Source organism: Arvicola amphibius, chromosome 13 (genome assembly GCF_903992535.2).
Source record: "Arvicola amphibius chromosome 13, mArvAmp1.2, whole genome shotgun sequence".
NCBI lineage: Eukaryota > Metazoa > Chordata > Mammalia > Rodentia > Cricetidae > Arvicola > Arvicola amphibius.
This window is the reverse complement of record NC_052059.1, coordinates 51,598,777-51,623,243: the sequence shown is the minus strand read 5'-3', so window position 1 is coordinate 51,623,243 and position 24,467 is coordinate 51,598,777. Positions and strand designations below refer to the sequence as shown.

The window sequence follows — 24,467 nt, the reverse complement described above, 5'->3', positions numbered from 1 at the left end:
CAAATGTACTTTTTAAGATAAAACGTTTATAGTTATACACTGTGGAAAGTCTCGATTGCCTCGTTGTTCAGTTGCCTTGTTCACATTGAGGTAGCGTTCTCCTTCTTCCCTCCACCTTGTCCAGACTCTGTGTACAGAAGCCTCTTCCTCCTTTTACCAGTCTTCTAGAGGAAAAGAGAATGTTTGGGCTTTGTTTCTGCTGTAAATAACTCAGCCCCTCCCTGAAACTCTATATTACTCCAGAAGAGAAGGTATCTAGTCAAAACAAGGTTCAGAGTGGCTATGGTGTCTTCCTTTCTGTGTGCTCATAAGTAGATGTCACAGTTTTAAAAAGGCAAGATGACGATAAACATACATACTTAGCAAGAAGAGTAACAGCAACTAGATACAGAAGAATCTGAAGTAGAGAGGAATGTTGGCGTGGCTCGGTGGTTGTGAGGCCTTGCTGCTCTTACGAAGGACCACCACTTTGGCTCATAGCGTCCACACCGGGTGGTTCATGACGACTTGTAAGTCCAGCTTCTGGGAGTCCAACACCCCTGACTTCTGAGAGCATCTTCATGCTCATGCACCTCTCCATGTGCAAACACATTCTCGTACAAACAAGAATAAATGTTTCTAAGATTTAAAAAGCAAGACATCCTGCCACCAAGAGTTGCTGTCTGATCAAATGAGCTTCGAGGCAGAGTCCTGAGACAGCCTTCACTGAGAGATGCAGTCATGTGCACAGCAGCTCTTGAGTGGATTTCGTTCAGCCTGGGCATGGACCAGACACTCGTTCCTGGAGTACTAATCTGGCCACAGCACCCACACTGTACCTAACCTTCCCGGCATTGCTCAGAACACACTCACCTGGAATCTTTAGGATATAATCATGAGGAAACTAGATCATGCCTAACTTTAACCAGTTGGTCATTCAGACAATTCCTAGACCACCTTCTGCGTGCTAGGCACTGCGATCTCTGAATGCAGCCAACCAGAAGTCCCTTCCTTGGTGAAATTGTCTTCTAGCAGTAGAGGCAGAAAAAAAGGAAATACAATAAAAATTATAGAGTATGTTAGGAGGTACTGGGGGAAAAGATTCTACTTATCTTATAAAACTTCCATTATGAGGTTGAATCTATTCATAAAAGCAGTGTTTATTGATCCATCAGAGTCTAAAAGTTCTCAGTTAACGTTAGTCAAGTAAGAACTATCCTTGTGTACACCAAGATTTCCTACTGACATATGCCAAAAACTTAGGAAACATGTATAACCATCATAAAATGCCCATTTTTCAAATATACTTTTCTGTCTGTGCATAGTACATATTTATTATACAAAATACAGCCTTTTGAAAATTCCAAAACATAGGTCCTTTTTGTCTGAACCTACTGTATTGCTTAGCTGAAATCATCTTTGTTGTGGAAACTGAGTCGATCTATAATTGCTTAGACCACTACAAAGGAGAAGAATTCCCTGAAAAGCAAATACCTGGAGCTTCACGGCCAGGCTGCATTTAGTCATCATGAGCTGCTGTTTATTCCCTGTGACTTTCTAAGTGTGAAGTTGCACGCGTTTCTTGTTATATAAATTCCATGTAAACAAGATAGCTTCAGTGTTCTCCTTCTCTGAATGGATGGTATTCATGTAACGGAAGTAGAACTTAGCTGTTTATAAGAAACTGCTTCTACGGAAGCACTTAGTGGGGATTGAAAAAGGTGAGGCCGCCCCTTTTGTGACAGGGGCTGGTCAGTTCTATGTTTTGCCGATATATCTTCTCCCCAACAGAGTTTGGCTGAAAACCCCTCTATCCATTCACATCTATAGTTGATGTATTATGTTGGGTTGACCCAGTCTAGCCTCCTTGGCTATAGCTACCTATAGTGTTGAACTGACCCAGTCTGACATCCCTGGCTGTAGCTGATGTACCATGTTGGGCTGACCCAGTCCAGCCTCTGACTATAACTTCTGTGCTGTGTTAGGCTGATATAATCCAGCCTCCTTGGCTGTAGCAGATGTACCTACCATGTTGGGCTGACCCAGTCAGGCTTCCCTGGCTATAGCTGGTGTGTTCCGGATACCTGTACACCTGGCATCATATAGACATTAGGAACTAAAATTTGGAAAGAAAAGTTACTCTCCTTTCTGGTGGCTGAAAACCCCACATGTAAACCTTGGGCCCAGGCAGCAGCTGCATTTTCCAGCAAAGAGGGAAAAGTGTCCCACTTGGAGCAGAGGGAACGGCTCTGGCCTGCAGAGAAGAGGCTGGAGAATTGTAATGCAAGGTCTCCTGTAGACCTCTAGCTCCGCATATCCCAGAGTTGCGATCCCACACTGTAGGTATCCCCTCAGTGTATTAAAGGCTGCTTTTGTCACAGTTGTGACAGAATGCTGACAGGAAGCGACTTGTAGAGGAGGAAGGGTTTATTCTTACAGTTCAAGGGGATACAGTCCGCCATGGTGGGGTGACAAAATCAAGAAGTGGCTGGTGACATTGCCTCCGCAGTCAGGAAGCAGAGAATGAACAGAAAGGGAAGTGAGGGTCTCAACCTCAAAGTCCATCGCCAGTGACCCACTTCATCCAAAGAGGCCTTACCTCCTAAACATTTTGTAACCTTCACAACAGTATCATCTGCCGGGGACCAAGTGTACAAACACATGAGCCTGTCAGGAACATTTCACATTCAAAACACAATGCTCAGGGCAGGCGTGGTTTAATCTCAAATAAAGGAATTCTCCCTTCTTCGTAGTGTGTATAGGGTGTTCTTGATAGCCAAAGAGGGAGTGGAGTGCCCTTAGTTTTCATAGGCAAAACTCAGTGCTGATCTCCATCCTTCTAGAGAACTATCTGTAAGAGAGAAGGGATGGCAGGCATTAAAAAAAAATACACACCGGTCTGGTCCGGACACCGCAGGTTAAAAGGTGGCCTCTGTGGAAAAAGAGCAATGTACTGTGTTGTCCTACAATCTGATCTCTTTATAAGAGGAAAGGAACTTCTTACTAAATATTACAAAGTGTTTGCCTCCACATGCAGACACATTAAAAATGACTATGGGTACAGGCTTCATTGGTATTCCTCTTCCAGTGTGGTCAGCTGGCTCAGTCTTCCAGCAACGCTGCCTTGGAATTCTAATGGCATATTTATAATCTATAGACGATGGTAGTGATTCAGTTAGCCATGAATTTATGCTTTCAAGTCCAGGAAAACCCTACCACAATAATAACAAACAATGAAGCTCCCTGAGATTGATGCTCTGTCTATTAGACTAGCCTCTTCCCTCTTTGAGGCAGACTGACTGGTCAAGTTGAACAGAACCAGCCCTCCTCCCACCCCAGCTCCACGCGAGGAGCTGGATGCATGCGAGTGGGAAGGATATCTTTAGGAGTGAACTGTGCCCCTTCCTGTCCTTGCTGACTGCCCAGTGCCTTTACCATGGTGAGCCATAAAATGGCCAAGAGTCAGTGTTCCAGGCTGGTATTGCCATGGCGTTAAGGAGGGATCAGAGGAAGATGACCGAACTTTTAAAAGGAAGACAGGCAGACAGTCATCCTAGTTCATGCATAGGTGAGAGGCTGATAAAATTAGAACATTGATTTTAAAGTTTATAGAAAAGGCAACTGGCCGAAATCAACAAGTTAAAGGCCATAGGCCAAATATGGCCCACTGTCTACTTTTGTGAGTAAATTTTTATTAGAATACACACACACACAACAATGGAACCTCCATATTGCCATTTGTCTAATAGCAAGTTATAACACCGCATATACACACAAGCAGTTGGACTAACCAAACTCCTAACTGATTTTGCAAATATTTCTTCCCACACACAGGCATGGATAGAGAGACTGACAGTCAAGGGGGTAGGGGCAGAGGCTCGTTCTCTAGAAATGTGGACCCGCCACACTAGACCGGAAAGCTCAAGCAAAGGGGTAAGGGTGGGAATGCCACATAGAGCCAGGAAGGGCAAGGCCTACATGCCACTCCTGGAATCATGGTGATCCCACAACCCCTATCTCCCCTGACAGGCTTCAAGACGCAAGTAATAGGATTTCTTATACTGGTGCTGGCAAGAGAGAGAAGAGCCCCAGAGACAATTGAAAGACTGGTTGCTCTACGTATGTGCATACCGAACATTCGTGAGGTGTGTGTGTGTGGTGTGTGTGTGGTGTGTGTGTGTGTGTGGTGTGTGTGTGGTGTGTGTGTGTGTGTGTGGTGTGTGTGTGTGTGTGTGTGTGTGATGGTTCCCAGCGCTCCTAGAAACTCGCTCCCTCTTTGGTGTCTCCCAGACCTTTGCCCCATTTCCCCATTAGTTCCAGCTATTATTATATAAAGCAGGTTCCTGAAGTGACTTGCAGACATTTCTCACATAGAAATTATTGTTCTCAAGCATTAGTTATACCTGCTGTCTTACTTTAATACCAGAATCTTTGCAACTTTTCCCTCTCAAAACCAAATGGCAGGCCAGATGTGGTGGTGCACACCTTTAATCCCAGCAGTGGGGAGGCAGAGGCAGATGAGTCTCTGAGTTTGAGGGCTACACATGGAAACTCTGTCTTGAAAAACAAAACAAACAAAAAACAAAATAACTGTCTTATGGTATATTTTAGCATACATATAAATCATTTAAAAATGACCTTATTATGAGTTTTAGAAGCATGTGCCTACATGCATGCTTGAGTGTGTGTGTGTGTGTGTGTGTGTGTGTGTGTGCGTGCGTGCGTGCGTGCCTGCACACCCAGCTGCACAGGTGCCACAGGGGTGAGGGTCAGAGGAGAACTTTCAGGACTCAGTTGTCTCTTTTTACTATAGGTTCCGGGGTCGAGCCCTAGGCTTCATGCTCGCATTGCAAATCGTAGCCTCCTTGGCCCCTGCAACAACTCCTTTTTATTTATGTATTTATGTATTTATTTATTTGTTTGTTTGTTTGTTATGTATACAATATTCCATCTGTGTGTGTGTCTGCAGCCCAGAAGAGGGCACCAGACCTCATCACAGATGGTTGGGAGCCACCATGTGGTTGCCAGGAATTGAACTCAGGACCTTTGGAAGAGCAGGCAATGCTCTTAACCACTGAGCCATCTCTCCAGCCCCCAACAACTCCTTCTTAACATAGTACAATAACAGCAGTGAAAAAGCATGTACATGTCTTCATTAAAACTAAAAGTGTTTAAAAATAAATGGAAGTGTTTAATTGTAAAAACAATCAGAGAATACCTGTGGTCTTTATACCTTCTTTAAAGTATTCAGTCCAGAATATGCACAAAGGGCAGGCACTTCACACAAAGAGTCGTCTTCATAGCCAATGAACATGGGAAGATGCCCCGAGTCAGGCATGGTGGTACAGACCTGTAATTCCAACCCCGTGGGGGCCGCAGCAGAAGGATCCTGAATTTGAAGCCAGCCTGGACTACATAGTGAGACCCTGGAGACAGGAGTGGAGAGGTCATCAGGGAAATACAAATTAATGTAATGACGAAGTACTATTGCGCACCAGAAGGGCTACAACTAAATACAATGAGAACACTAGATCTTGGTGAAGTGTGAAGCAATTGAAATACATTTAAATTCCTGGTAGAATTATACATTTTTACCACCGATTCTGGAGTGTTTAAAAGTACCTATTAAAACTAAAAATATACTCACCCAGTGTCTAGAAATTCTGCTCCTATTAATGTGCCCAGGGACTGGGTGCTTCTTACTCTGCAGGAGAAGAAAGGTGGCCGGATCAGTTTTCTTAACATCCCATTGCTCTTTGCCTCAGAGGATGGGCAGGCGTCTAAGCAGAGATAGAAAGCAGCATTCGGGAAGATGCGAATGAAGCTTTTGTGTTTCAGAATAGAAATGGAAATTCCCAAAGGCTGGAGCCCACAGGTAGGGATTTCAGGAAGCACAGCTGATAGAAAGGCAGGGTCTTACAGAACTCTCTTGCTAAGGAGGGCGGTAGCCTAGGGCCACTCTCAGGAGCCCACTCAGCTGTGGGGGGGAAGCCAGAGGGAAGCCAGAGCCTGTCAGGAGTTCAGCTGGGGTGAATTGTCACCACATCGATGACTTTTTACCAAAGCCAGGGAGTGCACGCCTCTCTCTGGACCTGAGTCATGCCACCGCCATTCTGAGGAGTGGAGCTGGCGCATTGCTGGAATCTGTGGCTTTACAGGAAGCTTCACTGTTCCATAATGGTGGAGTGGGAAGGGGGTAAGGAATGATACTGCAGATAAATCGCCTTAAGCTACCAAGTTTTTTTCTCTTAATTTTTATTTTATGGGCATGGGTGTTTCGTGTGCATGTAAGTCTGTGCACTGCGTGAGTGCCTAGTGCTGCAGAGACCGGGAGAGGGTGTCAGAGCCCCTGGGTCTGTACGTAGCTGCCATGTGGGTGCTAGGCGTCAGACGTGGGTCCTCAGAGAGAGCAGCCTGTGCTCTTAACTGTGGAGTCATCTCCCCGGCCCCCTTAAAGTGCCAATTACTTATACAGCCAATAATCCCCTCCACAATCTTTCACCTCCTCCTTAAAATGCCATGGGTTGCGAGCTGTACCTGGCTGCCTCCACCTTGTCCTTGTCCTTCTCCTCTGACTCCGCCTTTTCCTCCTGTCCATTCAAAAGAGGACCTAGGCTTTGGCCACGGACAATAATCTTAGAAAGAATATGGACACCTCCTAGAGGATAGCGAACAGAGAGCACAGCTCCGCCACCTTCTGTGAAACCCATCCTGCAGAGGAAAGTCTCGGATTCTTGTGACTCTGCAACCCACTCTCCCTGAGATGTGTCTCGTTGTTGTTAATGCCCGAGTTTAAAAGTTTATCTCTGATTTATTTAGGCAATAGGCAGTGCTATGCTGGTCATGTTTTGTTTTGTTTTTGTTTTTTGTTTTGTTCTGTTTTGTTTTTGGCCAAGGACAGAACAGGAGAGGATAGTCTTATTCAGAAAGTGGAAGCAGAGGCAGGACTCCCTGACCTTGAACAACCTGGGAGACACCCCAGGCCCCAGAGAGAGACCCAGTCACCTCTGCTAGTGCTTACAGAAGGAATGGTTCTACGATGTAGGAGTGAGCCTTTTAAGACCCTTTGAGAAAGGGGCTTCACCTCAGGAGACGGCTTTGTTTGCCTGTGCTGAGGTCTCAGGATGAGCTCGCAGCTGGATTCCAATTCCCTAGTGACTTGAGAAGCCTACCCAGGTCTCCCTGGCTGGTTGCCCTCGGCAGGCAGATAATTTATGCCTGCTGTTCCGCTCTTTGGGAGAGTTCCTTAAATAGCGAGGAAAGAACCTTGTGAATTCCAGTGGGGCATCCAGCCCACACTGCTCCAGAGGGGGAGGAAGGCAGGCTGTCTTCACAGCATCGCTGCTGGCTGCTGTTACTGCTGGGACTCCCTGGGGCGTCCCTGAGTGCTGGCAGCCAAGCACTGAAGACCCAAGCTCCCGTTTCACTCCGGTCAACCCCCCCCCTGCCCCCCCCCCCCGCCCCGCTAGGGCAGAGTGTCTGGATTCACTGTCAGCCCCTATTGTTCCTAGTCAGGCAGACAGGAGAGGCGGGGAACAGAGTCAGCCCCGGGGAAACCCAGCAAGAGCTCCACCCTTAGCACAGGTGAGCTGTCCTGGTCAGATGAGATCCCCCTGGGTAATTCTGAGGACGGCTAGATACACCATGTTCATCAGCCCTGGCTCTAGAGATGGTGGGGTAGGAGAGGCTCCGCAGCCTCCTTCCCCCAGGATGCCTGCTGTTATCCACAGCACTGTGCCAGCCTGCAGGCACCTCCACTGTACACGGTCCACCCCCCACCCCCCCACCCCCACAGCAAACCAGAGCAGCTGCCAGCTTCCTTCGGAGCAGCAGGGTGTGGGATTTCTCTGGCCTCCCGCCTTCGTGGTGCCACAGAAACTAGCAAGAACACACGTGGGCTTGTGGAAGCATGAACTCCTCCGCTAAAGCCCACGGTCCACCTGCCTGCTGGACTTTAAGCCAAATTTAACTCCACCCTGCTTCTTGAGAGTGACAGATTTGTATGTCCCTCAGCAGTCACTTGACCGGGAACTTTGATCTTGGGCATCCCCTGAAACCATGTCCACTGGCTTCCCTTCTCAAGCAGTTCCAGACTGCAGGCTGGCTCACCAAGAACTGTAGAGACACTCAAGCTGTGTCTGTACTGTGGCTCACACTGGTCAGTAAGCAAACATCACTCGGGAGCCCCGGGGAACCAAGCCTTTCCAGACTTTGAAGAAGGCTCCATCCCTTGGGTCTTCCTTCCCCCACCAGCTCGTCCTGTCTTCCCTTACTCAGCTTAAGTGATGGTGAAAACTGGTTTGTCTCATACCAGCCACCAGCTATGACCCTTCTCAGGTGCACTTGGGACTTGTATGATTTAGGCTCGAAGAAAACTATTTTTTGTTGTGCGTGTAGTGTATATGTGTATGTGTGTGTGTGTGTTGTGTGTATGTATATGTGCTTTTGGGTGCATGTCCATGTGTGCACACGCATGTGAAGACCCATAGGTCAACACTGAGTGTCTTTTGCAAACTTCCTTATTTTTTGAGACAGGGTCTCTCACTAAACCTTTAGCTCACTAGTTCAGCTAGGCTGACTAACCAGTGAGCTCCAGGGATCTTCCCCTCTCCATCCCCAGCACTGGGGTGACAGGCACATGCTTGTTTTTGTATATGGCTGACAAGGATCCTAACTCGGGTCCCCGTAATTGTGCAGCAAGCGCTTTGCCACCTGCGCCACCTCTGCAGCCCTGCAGAGGTCTTGTCGCGGCTGACTGACTATGGTTCCTTAAGCTACACTTAATAAAAACAGCCTCAATAAGAACCGCCGCTGTGGCGGGCAGAGCCTAGGCGACGGGATGGGATCAGCAAGCCATCCGGACGAAAGCCAAAGAGGCTGCAGACTGAGAATGTGTATACAGAGAGAAACGCCAGGCAGACAGTCCCCGGAGATTCTGCTCCGCTGAGCCAGCGGCCAAGGAGTGGCTGTGTGTGTCGTGCAGGTGGAACTTAGGTGTCCCTAAGGACATAAGAACTGGAGCATCAGTGCAGTAGCTTCTGGATAGGCTCCCCCAGTCCCCTCAGGTGCCAACCATCACATCCTCTAGTCTCTTATTTGTTTCGTCTTTTTTCCTTTCAATAATGTTTAACAACTAAATTCACGTGGTCAGACCAGAATCGTTTTCACTGTAGCTCCCCCTCCTTTGCCTCGATAAGTACTCAATGGATACGTATTCCACTGAACAATAGCTCCTAGGTAGCTTGTGGGAGCCAGGTTCATTAATGGGGGAGGTGGAAGGGTGTGTTGTGAAGGTGAGTGCCTCAGCCTGCTAGAAGGAAAGGCCCGTCCCTTCTAGCTACTAGAAGAGACTGCAGCAGGTCTGAGGCTAGCCTCCGGCACGAAGAAACCCTCGCAGAAACTTTCTGGTTTTTAAGGGATTCATTAATCAGGTGTGCCTTTCCTAAATAAATCCAGACCCACTGCCCTCAGACCTGTTGTCTGATTGAACCATTAAGAGACCATTTCCTTAATCCGTCTTCAGTGCCACATCTGGGGCTGATGTTCTTGTCTCTCCAGAAGAGTCACAAGACACCTAGGAAACCACACGTGCTGGCGTCTGGTCTCATGCTGACGTGATCTCAGATTGTTTGAGAATATCTCAATCTGGGGGTGAGGGGCTACAACTCATTCCTCGGTGTGACAGGAAATCATATTACTTAAAGTCAACAAGTGAATGTACCCAACAGACGAGTGCAAAGAATAAGAAACCCTTAGGAATGTAAGCGTGTAGGTGGCATTTATCTTTCCCTCCACTAAAGCCTTCCTGTGTGCTCTAAGCTGAAGAGCAAAAATAGGGGTAGCAGAGCTTTGAGGAGTGCAGGGAGACTTCTAAGAATCCTCATCTCCATTCATCTGCTTCTCTGGGCCCTCATTCCTTGGTCCCTACACAATGCGATGCCCTGTCACCACGAGGAGCCAGCTGTATTTCTCAGAGAGAGCTGGAAGTTTCCGATGAATGGCAATATGTTTCATGCCACATTTAACAATGAGCCCCAGTGTATCCTCTGAGTAATGAATCCCTCTCTCCGCAGGCACAGAGGACACACAAGAAGGTCCCCAAGTGTAGCCGAGCACACCGCTCCTCCGAGAAGAAACCTCGTTCCACTCCGTCTACAACTGTCGACACACCGAGCACAGCCCAGAGCAGCAGCAAGACAGCCCTGCAGAGCAGCCCCTTCCTGGGGTCTAGCCAGGTGGCCCTGCCTCCCAGGAACAAGCAGGAGTGTCCCCCACAATTAAGCACCTCCAGCCCTGCCCGGTCTTTCCAGAGAAGCAAGTCTTTGTTTTGTTTGCCCAGTGGAGGCCCCTCTCCCGCTGAACCACAGCCTCTCCTGACTGGTTCCCAGAGACACAGTGCCTCAGAGTGGAGGCCCGGCTACCTCCTGTCCGTTGATGACTTAGAGGGGGCCCAGGAGACAGATGTGGACACGGGCCTGCGGCTGTCCTCTTCAGACCTCTCTGTGGTCTCTGCATATTCCGCACCCAGTAGGTTTTGCAACACAGTGGAGTCATCCCTCCCCTCCAAGAGATGTAGCAGCCACTGGCCAACACCCAAGAGTCCCAAGGATGGACCACTGCCTGCTGCCGGTGAGGTGAGCCCAGCCGCCTCCTGGGATTCCCACCCTGAATTCACCAAAGGGTCTCCCAGTCCTACAGAAAAAACTACTGCTGCCCTCTCTGCTTCCGGGGTCTCCTCTCTCCCACAGCCATCCCCACAGCTCCCTTGTCATGACTCCAAAGCCACACAGAGTGACCAAGACGTGCTACCGCCCCCAACCACAGCTGGCCCCGAGGATAACGACATGGAGGAGTTCTACATCTGATCGTGTCCTGGTTTTCAGGCAAGCTCAGTCACAGAAACTCGGACACCATTGCCCCCTGCTTCTTGTTCACAGGGTGACCTTGGTCCCGTTTGCCAACTCTGACTAGGACTTAATTATCTGTCTTGGAAGATGGTTAGCATGTTGGCCACGCCACCTATCCGCAATTGATAGGTAACATTATTTCTAAAGGCTCAGATAAAAAAGAAAAAAGAAAAAAAACTGACATTTTATGGAAATAAATTTTCAACACACTTAATTCATAAAATCTATTTTTGAATGTTCAATTATACAATTTAATGCTTCAAATGAATATTTGAAATTAAAAAAAAACATAGTCAGCCAGAGCTGACTTGACAATTAAGTAAAATAACGAAAGCCAAAATGTTGAAGAGGACAAGGACACCAAGTGAGTCCTCTCAGAGCTCAGTGTACAATACAGAAAGCATGGCTTCCTCGCTCCCAACAGACAGTCACACAGGGACCAGAGACCTGGAACCCTAAAGCCCTGCTTCCAGGGGCTGTGGTAGCTTTGTAGGGCAGCTGTGAAGCTGCATCAGACAGCAGCATGCCTTGCTCTGAAGCCATTCAGCACTTGAAAATCCAGGTTTACATACAACTGGCTGATAAGCCTTAGAAGGATTTAGCATGAACAACCAATGCCTTGCACACTTCCAAAGTAATCTGAGTTATGAAAACTCGTTTTTGCCACACTCTTCCACAGCCGGTTCACGGGAGTAAGCAAACCTGTAGACCGTCCCTTCTGGACTGATTCGTGTAAGAGGACTCATTGCCCGCAGCTGCAAGTAACAGGTTATGAAGCGTGCAAGATTCTCTGACTTTAAAAAGCACACTCTAAGGGCTGCATGCATCTCTCCATAAATGCCCAGAGCCATCTTTCGCAGCACCGTCTCCAGGAAACAGTTAACGTGTTTGGGACATTTTTGGCTCACCTTTTGACTGTTCCTGTGAGCAAATGCCCCGCTCCCCAAAGCTGGAAACTACGCGCAGTGCTGCCCCACACAGCCAACCTCCAGTGCATAGAAGCCTTAGGGAAAGTGGGCGCGGGGCCACACTCGCTTTCCCCGCCTGTTGTACGTTGCCGCCACGGTGTGAATGGTAGTTAAGCCTCCTGGTGAGGCTATTTCTACCACCCAGCCTCACCAATGCCAAGTGCTGGCATTGTTGGCAATGCCAAACTGTTCCTACATTCTGTTTCTCCTTGGGAAAGAAAAGCATGGGTGTGTACTTTTCCTGCCTAGGTGCTCCTTGACTAAATTACTCATGGCCAAGTTTTCTCCTCTCCGGAAGGGCCTACACCAGCTCAGACACAGCCTCAGCCCCTTTCCAGCAGGACCTTCAGGCTCCCTTAGCATCTGTCACCGTCAGTCAGCCTCGGGTTCGCCTTCCTCACAAGGAGAACCTGAGGCTCTGCCTTGCCTCAAACACTTTGGACTTCCTAGGACTCTGAATTCTGCTCCAATGTAAATAAATAAAAACATGGTCTCTTCTGATTCTGGACCAGGAGTAAGCCAACTTCTGAAAAGGGCTAGATAATAAATATTTTAAACTTTGTCCATGATGTTTTAAATTTTATCCAAATATGTTGCTGTTGCTTCTATTGTAGCATGAAAAATAAAATATATATGAATGAGAGCAGCTGAGTGGCAATCAAATTTCATTTCTAAGGACAGGCTATGGCCAGTATTGGCTCAAGTGGCAATTGGGGAGCCCTCAAAATAAATGGCTGTGGCAGGTTGATTCAAGATTCCAGCTGGCCATCAGCTTAGATTTTCCAAGCTTATGCTGCTGATGGTGGTGTGTGACACCAAGAAACGTGCTTCTCAGGTCAAGCCAGTGACTACAGAGCCAAGGCTCAGAATGCAAGGGGATTCTGATCAGCTTTCTGCAAAGCTGATCCTTAGTCCACTCCTGCAGTCAACACCCAGCCCAGAACTATGACTCCAGGTCAATAGCTGACAACAATAAACAGCGTGCTAACATCAGAGAGGAGGAAAAATAGCGTTGGGGTCATGGCAGGTCTCCAGGGACAGGAAGTCAGCGCATCACTGCCAAATGCCAGTAAGGCAAAAGTAAGCATCCTACATTCCTGTGTGGCTTATCCCCATTTTCCATAGCATCCCCACGAGGTTTATACCACGAGGTATACTTGCCCCACGAAGGATGTTTTGGAGCCCAACTTCAGTATCAGCATGACGACTCTTTCTCTGTGAAACATCCCCCCACAATCTTGTCTCCCAAACTGACTGATGCCTGAAATATGTCAGAGATACCACATAGAAGAAAGGCTTGTGAATGCCACCCTTCTGCTTCAGACCACTCCCAGGATCCCCTGAGCTGGCGTGGGAGATGGAGGAAGCCTTCAGAGGAGCCCCAGGCACAGTTTCATTCTGGCAAACCTTGGCTTTGGGCTGTGCTGACAAGTGCTTTGCTCCTAACGCCCACCAGTGATTCCCGATTCTTGGAGTTACTGTACCTTAGGATACATACTGGAATCCAGTGTGGATACAGGTGACAAATTTGTTCAACTAAAAAATACTGAGATGATCACGTAAGCCATTTCTCTTCTAAATTAGGCTTCAGGATGTAAGAAGTATCCATTTTATCCTTTGCTTTATGTCACCCAGTGAGACCCAATCTTTTGTGTCCTTGACCTTAGACCACCCACCCCCAGCCAAGGGCTGACTAGTAAATGCCATGGTCAAGTTTACCTTCCGGTTCTTATTTGCCTTGATTCTTAGTTAGTATTCAGGGCATCATCTTGTCTGACATTAAGCACACCTAGTGACTGCTTTAAATATCAAATATTGCTCATTGTATCCCCAACTGAACTGAGAAACTACAAACGTCACCTTGAGCTGCAGCAGCTGGTTAAATGTGCATCAGAGGGACTCATGGGGGCAGGGATGACCCTTTTGTGACGGAGGAAGGGGGTGATATTTGTTGGAACAAACTGGCTTTGGTGATAGTGTTGCCTGAGTCTCCAGGCCCACAGAGCAGGGCCATCACAGAAGAGGATCCCACTCCTCCTTCTAGGGTTCCCCAGGGGAGACCAGATGTCTCCTTTTCACCAAGAATGCCTTAAGTCCATGGCTGGTGTCTTTATCCCAGGAAAACGAGGAGAAATGTCTGTTTTTCTAGCCCCTTCTCTCTGTAATGAATGAATTCTCTAGTCTGTCAGCTATCAGACAATTGAGCAGACTCACAGAAATACAGGAAAGGAAAATTAGGGCAAATGAAACCAACCATAGGGGTCGGTAGGCATAGCTCAGTGGTACCCATTCACCTCATACACATGGGGCACAGGAACCAATCACAGCATCAAAAAACTGAGACAAGGGAGGCAGGGTCCTTCTTTCAGAGGACCTGGGTTTGGTTCCCAGCACTCACATGGTGGCTCACAACCACCCATAACTCCAGATCCAGGGTATCAGAATCCATCCCTGGCCTTCATAGGCACCAGGCATGCATGTGATATACATATATACACACAGGCAAAATACTCATGCATATTAAATAAATAAATCTAAAAATAATAAAAATTTAAACAAACTGTGAAGTGCTCCTCCATTGCAAACCCCGACAACAGCACCAGTCATTGTTCTTGCTGGTGAACTCTAGGCCTGACGTCAGGGGAGCTCTGGGAATAAGAGGACAGTGCTCCCCATTTACTCAGGGTCCCATGGTTGCTCCATGTGTCTGCTCTTTGCTGGGTTTCATCTCTCCTGGATACCCTGGAAACGCTTGGGAGAGTAACAGGCGAAGCTAATGTTGGAAAAAAAAATTCTCAGGGGAAATACACTTTGGCACCATTAGTTATTGCAACAAATGGATTTAGGAAGGGTCAGGAACCTGAATATAAAAATTATACATAAGTATATTGTTCCAATTTTTGCCACAGGCTAATTACATAATAGCATAGCATAGAGGGCTAGTTACAAAATGGCTCTAAATGCCATAATCCCTCCTCAGATATAATGCGGGCAAGCATGAGCAGTGGCATTGGCACCCTCGGGTCCCTAAGGGAGGAGGGCCCCAGTCACTTGTGTTCTTTTGTAGAGGTGGAGTAGTATATTCCTTTCAGACAGACGTCCAAGGAACACTTGGTGACAGTGCAAAGGCTCCTCGTGTGCCCCGTGGCGCCCTCCCTGAGTGCTCCGTTTGGGACTGTCATAGCATTCTCTTGCTGTAATAACCAATGACCGAAAGCAGCTTGGGAGGATATGGTTTACTTGGCTTACATGTCCCAGTCCCAGCCCTTTATGAAGGGAAGTCAGAGTGGGAACTCAAGGCAGGAAGCTGGAGGCAGGAGTTGATGCAGAGACCATGGAAGGATGCTGCTTACTGGCTTGCTCTCCATGGCTTACTCAGCCTGCTTTCTTATACCACCCAGGGCCCACAGTGGGCTGAGCCCTCCTACATTAATCATTAATCAAGAAAGTGCCCCACAGACTTGCCTATAAGCAATCTGATGGAGGCATTTTGTCATTGAGGTCCCCACTTCCCAGGTGGCACTGGTATGTGTGAAGTTGACAAAACCTAACCAGCACAGGGACAAAGCTGCACCTCCAGGCACCAGAATCAGCTCCCACCCATCAGTTCCATCCCTTTGGGAATATCTATGACAATAACCCTGAAGTCCCTTTAAGCCGGATGTGCCTGTCTCCCGCCCTGAGCCCAGAGCTTCTGTACGGAGGCCATCCCATGTATGCATGGCCTGCCAGAAAAGACCCCTGCAGGGAGACACTTCAGGCCAAAGGGCCTCCATGAAGAAGACTATGGAAGGCTCTGGTGCCGCCTGGTGGCCACTGCTCCCAAACACAACAAACCCAGTGCCCCTTTCAAGCAAGAAGACTCCATCTATCACAATAGGGAGAAGGCGTTCTTCTTTCATTTATTCTTCTGAGGGTCACTTTCTAGTTTGTTTTCCTACAAAGCACTGAGACAAGTTAAATTATATAAGTAGAAATAGAAAGTTAGGACCAAAAAAGAAGTGTACAAATGTATCTAGCAATATAAAGGAAATTATAACCGCTCTAATTAAATTGTCCTGAAAGTCAGCAAAAAGAGAAAGGTAAGCAGCTTTATAGAACTATAAATGTAACTATACCTACACATAAATATATATATATATACATTCACAATAAACATATATACATGTACATATACATGTATACACGTACATCTGTGTATACACGTATGCACACACACACACACACACACACATGCATATATAACTGAGGAAACTAGCAGTGATTTGTCACCGTGGTACAGACTCTCAGAGAAAAACAAGAAATGTCTAGAAAAGATTCCGAAAGTCACCTTCTCACCTGGGTTACTACATTGGTCCAAGATAGTGGCTCCGAGGGGGAAAGTGACAACAGCTAGACGGGAGGGCGCCCCACCTGTGTGCCTCTCCAGCACAGAGGAACACCTTCTCCCTATTGTGATAGATGCGCATCCTTGAGCTGCACTTCCTACCAAGAGCCACTGTCTCGGCCTTTGTGGGTGGAGGGCTCCCATCTCTCTAGCCCCCTCCCCCACCCCTGCATCCCCAGCTGTCATCTGCAGCTGCAAAGCCCACGCAGGGCGATTCTCTATCTCCCCCAGCTAGGAGAGAGAAATCCCCACCACTGCCTTGCTGAGGTACCTGGAAGTCCAGAGGAACACGAGTCCCCACACTCCTTTCTTCAACAATGAGGGTATTCGATTATTTCATTCATTCATTCATTCATTCATTCATTCAACTGCCATTACTCTTTACCATTTAAGCATGTGTTTTAGAATCATCTCTTTACACGTTTAACATAACTAACCTCAGTTTAATTCACAAATGGAGTCTAGAATTTTAGCATCAAAAACGTCTACCTCCCATATCCGAGCTGTCATTCACTGTGAACAGAAGTGGTCCATCACCTGTAGCATATGGACCTCGGTGGGTCATTTTGAATCTTCAGCTATGTAATCTGTGTCAAAGCTGATAGGTTTTACCTACAAGGGTTTCAGAAATGTGGCGTTTCTTTTCTAAAGAATGGCCATCGTTCCCAAGCTTGAGGATATGGGTAAACAAGGTTCTACGTAAGCCAGCTCTCCTAGCACCCCGCTCCACCTTCCTACAGACAGGACGTCACAGCTGTGATAACCACCTCACCGTCCATCGCTGCCTCAATCCGAGTTTTGTTTCATTTTTCCCTATTTCAAGCCATCAGCAGTAAAGCCAGACCCTGGGACACTGCTGTCCTATACTGTTCCTTCTCAAAGCCCCACCTCTGAGCATCCCTCCCCTAATCATTTCCTTCTTGCTCTCTCCATCCCCTCATGTCTATAGAAGCTGTTCGCCATCTCTGGACTATCTCCCTGCCTAACCCGCTAGGGGCCTAAGGTGCCATTGTCTGCTGCCCTGTAGCAACCTTTGACCCTCTGACCTATGACCTTCATCTGCTCCCAGCCCTCCTGTAAGGTGTTCTGTTCCCATCCCATAACTTCAGGCAACACTGGGTTCAGTCCTCACTCACATCTCTGCTCTTCAGCCTCTTACAGTTTTCCGTGATCCAAACCTTTTTCACTCCCCAAATGGCCCCAAGTCATCCAGCACTGCTCGACTCTCAGAAGCTAACCTGGCCCTACTCAACCGGGGTGAGGATTGCCCATGCTTTCATCCAAGTGCCTCCTTATTGTAAGACACAAAGGCACGAAGGGACAAGAATAATGAGTAAATTGGGTCTACAGCTAAAGCCTTCATCTTTGCCAGTGGTTGGGAGCCAGAAACACAAACTGGTGGAGAAGAGGGAGCTGATTTAAGCGACAGATTGCTTGTCTTACTTCTCCAAAAATTACCTTCCACAAGCTGTGAAATGGACCTCCTCTACCGGAAACCAGCCTACTCGCCCCGCCTCCTCTGCCCAACACCAGTCTGCTCGTCCCGCCTCCTCTACCCAATACCAGCCTGCTCGCCCCTGCCGGGGGTTGAAGGGGCCCTGGAGGTCACCTTGGTCATAAAGCTCAGTGCCTTCCTAGGTCTGTGTTCATTATTCAAGCTGTTTCTGCAGACCTGTGGGGACCCTCTAGCCTTTCTGGTGAGGTTCAGTGTTTATGGCTCTGCCCTGTAATCAGAATTGTCTCCTCTGCCCAGTATTGCGCTTGTCAGAACCAGTAGCCTTGCAACCCTCCCAGCCCTAGCAGCTGGGTCACACTGACCATCCCAGGCAACTCTACTGATCATGTTCTGTCTGCACCTACTCCAGCCCGCGCTCTGAGATTTCCCACTCTGCCCACTCTTTACGTCTCGGTCTTCTTGTGCGGTCCTGTGTCCCTGCCCCAGTCTCCCCGACACGTTCCATCATGCTTTTGTGGGAGCTCCACCTCAATTTTCAGCAGCCTGCCACACACCCATGTTAACGACATTTTCCCCTGCCTCCAAATCCACCCCACCAAGCACCACCACCAACTATGAATCCCAAACGGCTCTCCCTCAGCCCCTCTCAGCTGCTCCTCCTGGTCCTCATTCACTTCAAATACTAAGAGAGAAGCGCGAAGGCAGCGAAGTTGACGGAGTTGTGGAGCCAGAGGAGATGAACTCACTAGTTGTGTGGCCCTCATTAAGTCACTCCTTGGCCTTGCTTTCCTCCTTCGCTGAGTTGTGGGGATCCAGCCAGGACTCCGGTGAAGCAAGAGCCGTGCTTGTATAAGGGGCAAGCTTCCAGAATGGGCCTGAAACCTCAGCCATCCAGATTAATATGCTCAGGAATGAAGGCCTTTCCACCAGTCAGACACGGCTTTCCTCTGTCTTTCAAGTTAGCCAGGGTTAAAAAAAAAAAAAACAAAAAACAAAAAAAAACCCTCATTTTATGTGTGTCTGTGGCTTCAGCACTGATTCTTACTCCTGTTTTTGGAATACCCCACTATTCTGTTTCCAGGACTCTATCCCAAGAAATTATCTAAACAGAGCTAAAGGCTTATATATACTCATCACAGAACAGTTTATTATCAAGCCATGGAGGCGGGAGGAGGGTGCCAAACCTGAATATTGTTTGACTCACACATTTGGAAAGAAAGGGAAATTAGGGACACCAATACAAGAAATAATGCCTCAAGGGATGTTAACAACAAAAAAGAAAGCCTGATAAAATTTTAAGGTTACAAAAAACTCAATATGTTGCCCGGTGGTGGTGGTACACACCTTTAATCTCAGCACTCAGGCGGCAGAGGCAGGCGGATCTCTGTGAGTTCGAAGCCAGCCTGGTCTACAGAGCGAGTTCCAGGACAGGCTCCAAAGCTACAGAGAAACCCTGTTTCAAAGGGGGGGGGGGGGAATGTGTAATTCAGGTGTGGTACATGCTTGCAATCCCAGCACTTGGAGAGGGGAGGTAGAAAGATTATGTCATCATCAAGTCTGCCTGGCTTTTGTCTGTGTTCTCCTTAGGTTTTGAGGCTTGTGTTCCTCCCTCACCCTCCCACCCTAGATACACAGACAGCACAGACTAGCGGGTAGAGCCTGGATCCTCAAGTCTTTAACCATAACCAGTTCCTCAACCTTCTCCGACTCAGTCTCCTCATCTGTCAGCTGAAGACATCAGACACTTCACTGTGCCATGTTTGTGTCTTCATGGTGCAGAATCTGCCTAAGCAAGTCACTGCTTGTTGGAACAATGACCATGCCAGCAGTAGGGTCACAAAGTGACCAAGTCTCCACCCCATGTCTCCTTGATAATGCTCCCAGGTTCTCACTGGGGGAGCGGGCCCACATTGTGACTACAGTGGAATGTGACAGTGACACCTAGGACAGTGACTTTTGGTCGGAATGAGTTTGGTTTAAAGGATGCATGGTGTGCTTTAACCTCTGACCTGTTGCTTGAGAGTCATACCCACGACCTCATGCCGCTAGGAGCTGTGTTCTTGATCTCCTAGCACATGGCCATGGGGCCAAGTTGTCATGGTCCTAGCATCCACCCACTTCCGTCCGGCCATGCATGTGGCTAATTTTTAAGTATTTTGCACACCTTCTTTCCTGAGACGTTTCCCTGACTTCCCGATAACTGTTTTAGTTAGAACTTCTATTCTAACACAATGACCAAAAAGCAAGTTGGGGAGGAAAGGGTTTATTTGGCTTATACTTGAAGGAAGGCAGGACAGGAACTCAAACAGGGCAGGAATCCATGGAAGAGTGCTGCTTATTGGCTTCTTCTCCATGGCTTGCTCAGCCCACTTTCTTATAAAACCCAAAACCACCAGTTCAGGGATGGTACCACAAACAATAGGCTGGGCCCTCCACAATCAATCACTAATTAAGAAAATGATTAACACAGGCTTGCCAACAGCTAGACTGTATGGAGATTTTTTTTTTAAATTGAGGTTCCCTCCTCTAAGATAAATTTAGCTTATGTCAAGTTGACATAAAACTAGCCAGCACAGACTGACCCTTTTGGTCAACTTGACACACAGTGTTAAGCTACCACCTTTCTTTTCTTATTCACCCCCAAGACGACACATTAATATCAATGTCACAATATAAGACATTTCCCAAACTTTAAAAGTCCCACAGTCTTTTTTTTTTACTTTTTTCTGTTTTGTTTTGTTTTTTGTTTCTTTTTCTTTTTCTTTTTTTTCAGTCTTTACAAATTCAAACACTTTAAATTCAGTCTTTTTAAAAGATCAAAGTCTCTTTTAAAACCTAAAATATCCTTAAAAATTCAGTCTCTCAAGTATAGGCTCTGTAAAATCAAAAATACATTAAATATATGCTTACTTCAAGAGGGAAGACTCATAGTAAAGCCACCTCTGAACAAAGAAAAAAACAAACTTCGACAGTGTAAATAACTCGATGTCCAGTGTCTGGGGTTCACTCACAACCTTCTTACTCCTCCAAAGGGCTTGGGTCACTTCCCCAGCAATGGCCTTGATAGCACACGCAGCTTGTCTTCGACCTTCAGACAGGCTCGACTCCACAACTTCTGCTGTTCTCGGTGGCTACCCCATGGTACTGGCATCTCCAAAGTACTGGGGTCTTCTGCTGTAGCTGGGCTGCACCTTCACCAATAGCCTCTCTTCATGGGCTTTCTTCATGGTGCCAAGCCTCAGCTTCTCTCTATGACCCCTTCGGTCCTAGGGTTTCAACTCTTATTGAGGCAGCATCTTCTCTAATGGCCTCTCCTGACCTCTCCCAGTGCCAAGACTCAGCCGCTCTCCATGATCCCTTCATGCCCTCCAAACCAGGTCCAAACCAGCTGTGGCTGCCAGTACAAGGGGCAACCTTGACCACCTCTGGAACAAAGCTTCTGTGTGATGAATCTGAGGAAACACTTCCCAAAAGATTTCACCTTAATGATGCTAGTCTTTTGTTAATCACTGCTAATTTCTTAGCTCCATCTAACCAGCATTAATTATCCCAGTAAAGCAAAGGCATTACTTTAGTGTTTCTGGTCTCTTGTTAACTACAGTCAATTATTCAACTCTAGCTGACCAGACATCACTGATGTGGGATTCCCCTCTGTATGCTGTGAATACCATTGATTAATAAAGAAACTGTCTTGGTCCTGCTCAGGGAATAGAGGTAGGCAGGGAAAACTAAACTGAATTCTAGGAGAAATAAGGAGGAGTTAGTAAGAAGCCATGTAGCCCCACCAGAGACAGACACTGGAACTTTACCGGGTAAGCCACATCATGGGGTGATAGACAGATGAATAGAAATGGGTTAAATTAAGATATAAGAGTTAGCCAATAAGAAGTTAGAGCTAATGGTCCAAACAGTGATTTAATTAATACAGTTTCTATGAGGTTATCTCAGGGCTGAGCAGCTAGGAACCAACAAGCGGGCTCCTACAACACACCACAGATTCTTCATACAAATGGCCTGGTAGAAACTTCACTTCCCTCTGAAATGTCACAAGCCAGACCTCCACTGTCTGCACTTTTCTAACATTCTTATCGTCCAAACTCGCACAGAACAGCCCATTGAGCTCTCAACAATCAATGGCTTTTCTAGCCCAAAGTTCTAAAGTCCTTCCACAGTCCTCCCCAAAACAATATGGTGTCTGGGAAGATGATGTTTTCTGTATGTTCTAGAACAAGGGTGTGGAGGTTCAACAGCAGCCACCCCCAAGGCTCTTCCTTCTGTTCACATAAAACAGACACGATCAGCAAACACCTCATGGAGGAGTAGACCTCTTGCAGGGGATGGGAGAAATTCTTTCTCACGAGCCTGGCCCAACCTCCACTCCCATCCAATACCTCCTCAGAAACTGGCCCCAACTCTTTTCCTCTGGCCTTCCTTTTTCTCTTCCCTTGTTCAGGGAGGGAAGGTGGTGTCAGGGAGCATAGAGGGGCGCTGGATTGCCTAATGGTGTGGGCAGTTTTCAGGACTTTAGAACATGAAGTATTAAATTCAAGTTTAGCGGGACTGAAGAGATGGTTCAGTGGTTAAGAGTCTTGGCTCTTTCAGAGGACCCAGGTTCAATTACCAGCACCCACATGGAAGCTCACAACTGTCTGTAACTCCAGCTCTGGGAGATCCAACACCCTCACACAGACAGACATGCAGGGAAACATCAGTGCACATAAAATTTTAAAAATTAATGAAAACATTAGCTGGGTGTGGTGGCGCACACTTGTAATCCCAGCACTCAGAGGGAGGCAGAGGCAAGCAGATCTCTGAGCTTGAGGCCTTGGGGTACAGAGTGAATTCCAGGACAGCCAGGGCTACACAAAGAAACATTGTTTCAGAGAAAGAAATCTAGGCTTGTTTCTACTCTGTGAATTACAATCACAATTATGAAAAAAAAAAGAAAACATGCACTAGGGACACATGATTCTCTGTATAGCTTATAATGGGGTTCTGCCTATGCCACCTCATTTGATCCTCACAACCAGTTACTGTGAAGCTGGAGTCTGTGGACCACTGGAAGCCCTTAGGATTTTCCGGGGGAGAAACACTGATGATGACTTAGTCTCCAGCCGCAACCCCTTCTGCCCTCTTCCTACATCAGCTCTGCTGAGCAGACCCTGAGTGGAGGTGTTATGAGGACCCGATTTCCCATCTACCCCTTCCAGTCACGTGTCTTCCACCCATCCCCTACCTAATATTTAAATTTATCACGAATCACGATGAATATACATCAGCGCATAAATCAGAAAGGCATTAAAGGAACTGCTCAACCTTGCTATTTTAACTTTTAAAGATTTATTTATGAGTCTGAATGTTTTGCCTGAATTTATGTTTGTGTGCCATATACACGAATGGTATTCATGAAGGTCAGAAGAAGACATTGGATGCCCTGGAACTGGAGTTACAGACAATCGTAAGCTACCACGTGGGTGCTGAGAACCAAGCCTGGGTCCTTTGCAAAAGAGGTTGGTGCTCTGAGCCACTGAGCCTCAGTCCAATCCCCAGCTGCTATTCTAAAACACTTTGCATTTCCATAAAAATCATTGTCCCTAGCAAGAAGGCACAATGCTGAAATCCGCAGTCATGGAAACTGAGACGCAAGTGCTGTGAGCCCTGTCCCGTTCCAACAGCAAATACCACTCTTCACGGCAAACTTTCTAGTAATAGTAAAAAAGACAGTGCTGACAACGTCATGTTTTTCTTTATTCAGAATTCCTGTTTCATTATTTATTAAAATTAGTTGTATATTCTTCTTTTATCAGTTGACTACTGCCTAATAATTCATGACAACAACAACTGAAAGGAGACATTTGTAATGGGCCTTTTGGTTACAGAGTGGAAGTTTTTGTTTGTTTGCTTGTTTGTTTTTTGTTTTTCGAGGCAGAGTTGATCTGAGGGAGTGGATTTTTAATACTTCATCTTATAGTCTTTCTTGTTTTAGGGATCCATGCGATACTCTTGGAACACACACCTGACCACCGGACAACAGGCTGCAACTCTTCCTTTTTATCTATGTATTGAAGGCAGAACCTACTTTCTACTGCATACTTCCCCAGCCAATTTGTAGCCATAGCACAGACAAATGTCTGTGTGGGACATGTGAGGTCAAAGACTTCAAGAAAATTAGCCAATTTAGGGAAAATCTTTTCCTTCATTATTACAAAAAGAAGAGAGAGAGGGGGGCTGGAGAGATGGCTCAGAGGTTAAGAGCATTGCCTGCTCTTCCAAAGGTCCTGAGTTCAATTCCCAGCAACCACATGGTGGCTCACAACCATCTGTAATGGGGTCTGGTGCCCTCTTCTGGCGTGCAGGCATACGCACAGACAGAATATTGCATACATAATAAATAAATAAATAAATAAATAAATATTTAAAAAAAGAAGAGAGAAAGAGAAAGAAAGAAAGAGAGAAAGAAAGAAAGAAAGAAAGAAAGAAAGAAAGAAAGTCATTTTCCCCTTCCTTCATTTGAATAGTTGGGAAGATATGAGGCCTGAAGCTATTACAGCTGCCTTAGAACCACAAGAAAAATGCCAACAGCGCCCAAGCAAAGATGAGGCAAAGTCTTAGCATCATTGAGCTGCTAAACCAACCTTGGAAAGGCTTTTTGGATTAAGGAATGGTTTACTTGACTTACGGCTTGAAGGGATATGATCTGTTGCAGAAGGGAAGGTATGGACAGCAGGACCGGAGTCTGCAGCAGGGACCCCTCACCTCACATTTCGGTG

General features: G+C 47.0%; 1 protein-coding gene across 1 annotated transcript in view; it reads left to right on the top strand.

The window, feature by feature from the left end:
• Fam124a (family with sequence similarity 124 member A) overlaps positions 1–12,432 on the top strand; it is a 42,024-nt gene extending 29,592 nt beyond the window's left edge. Inside the window, exon 4 of the mRNA XM_038310317.1 lies at positions 10,053–12,432. Coding sequence (XP_038166245.1) covers positions 10,053–10,844 — 792 coding nt within the window. The 3' untranslated portion in view covers positions 10,845–12,432. The remainder of the gene's footprint in view (positions 1–10,052) is intronic.
• The last annotated feature ends 12,035 nt before the right edge of the window (positions 12,433–24,467 follow it).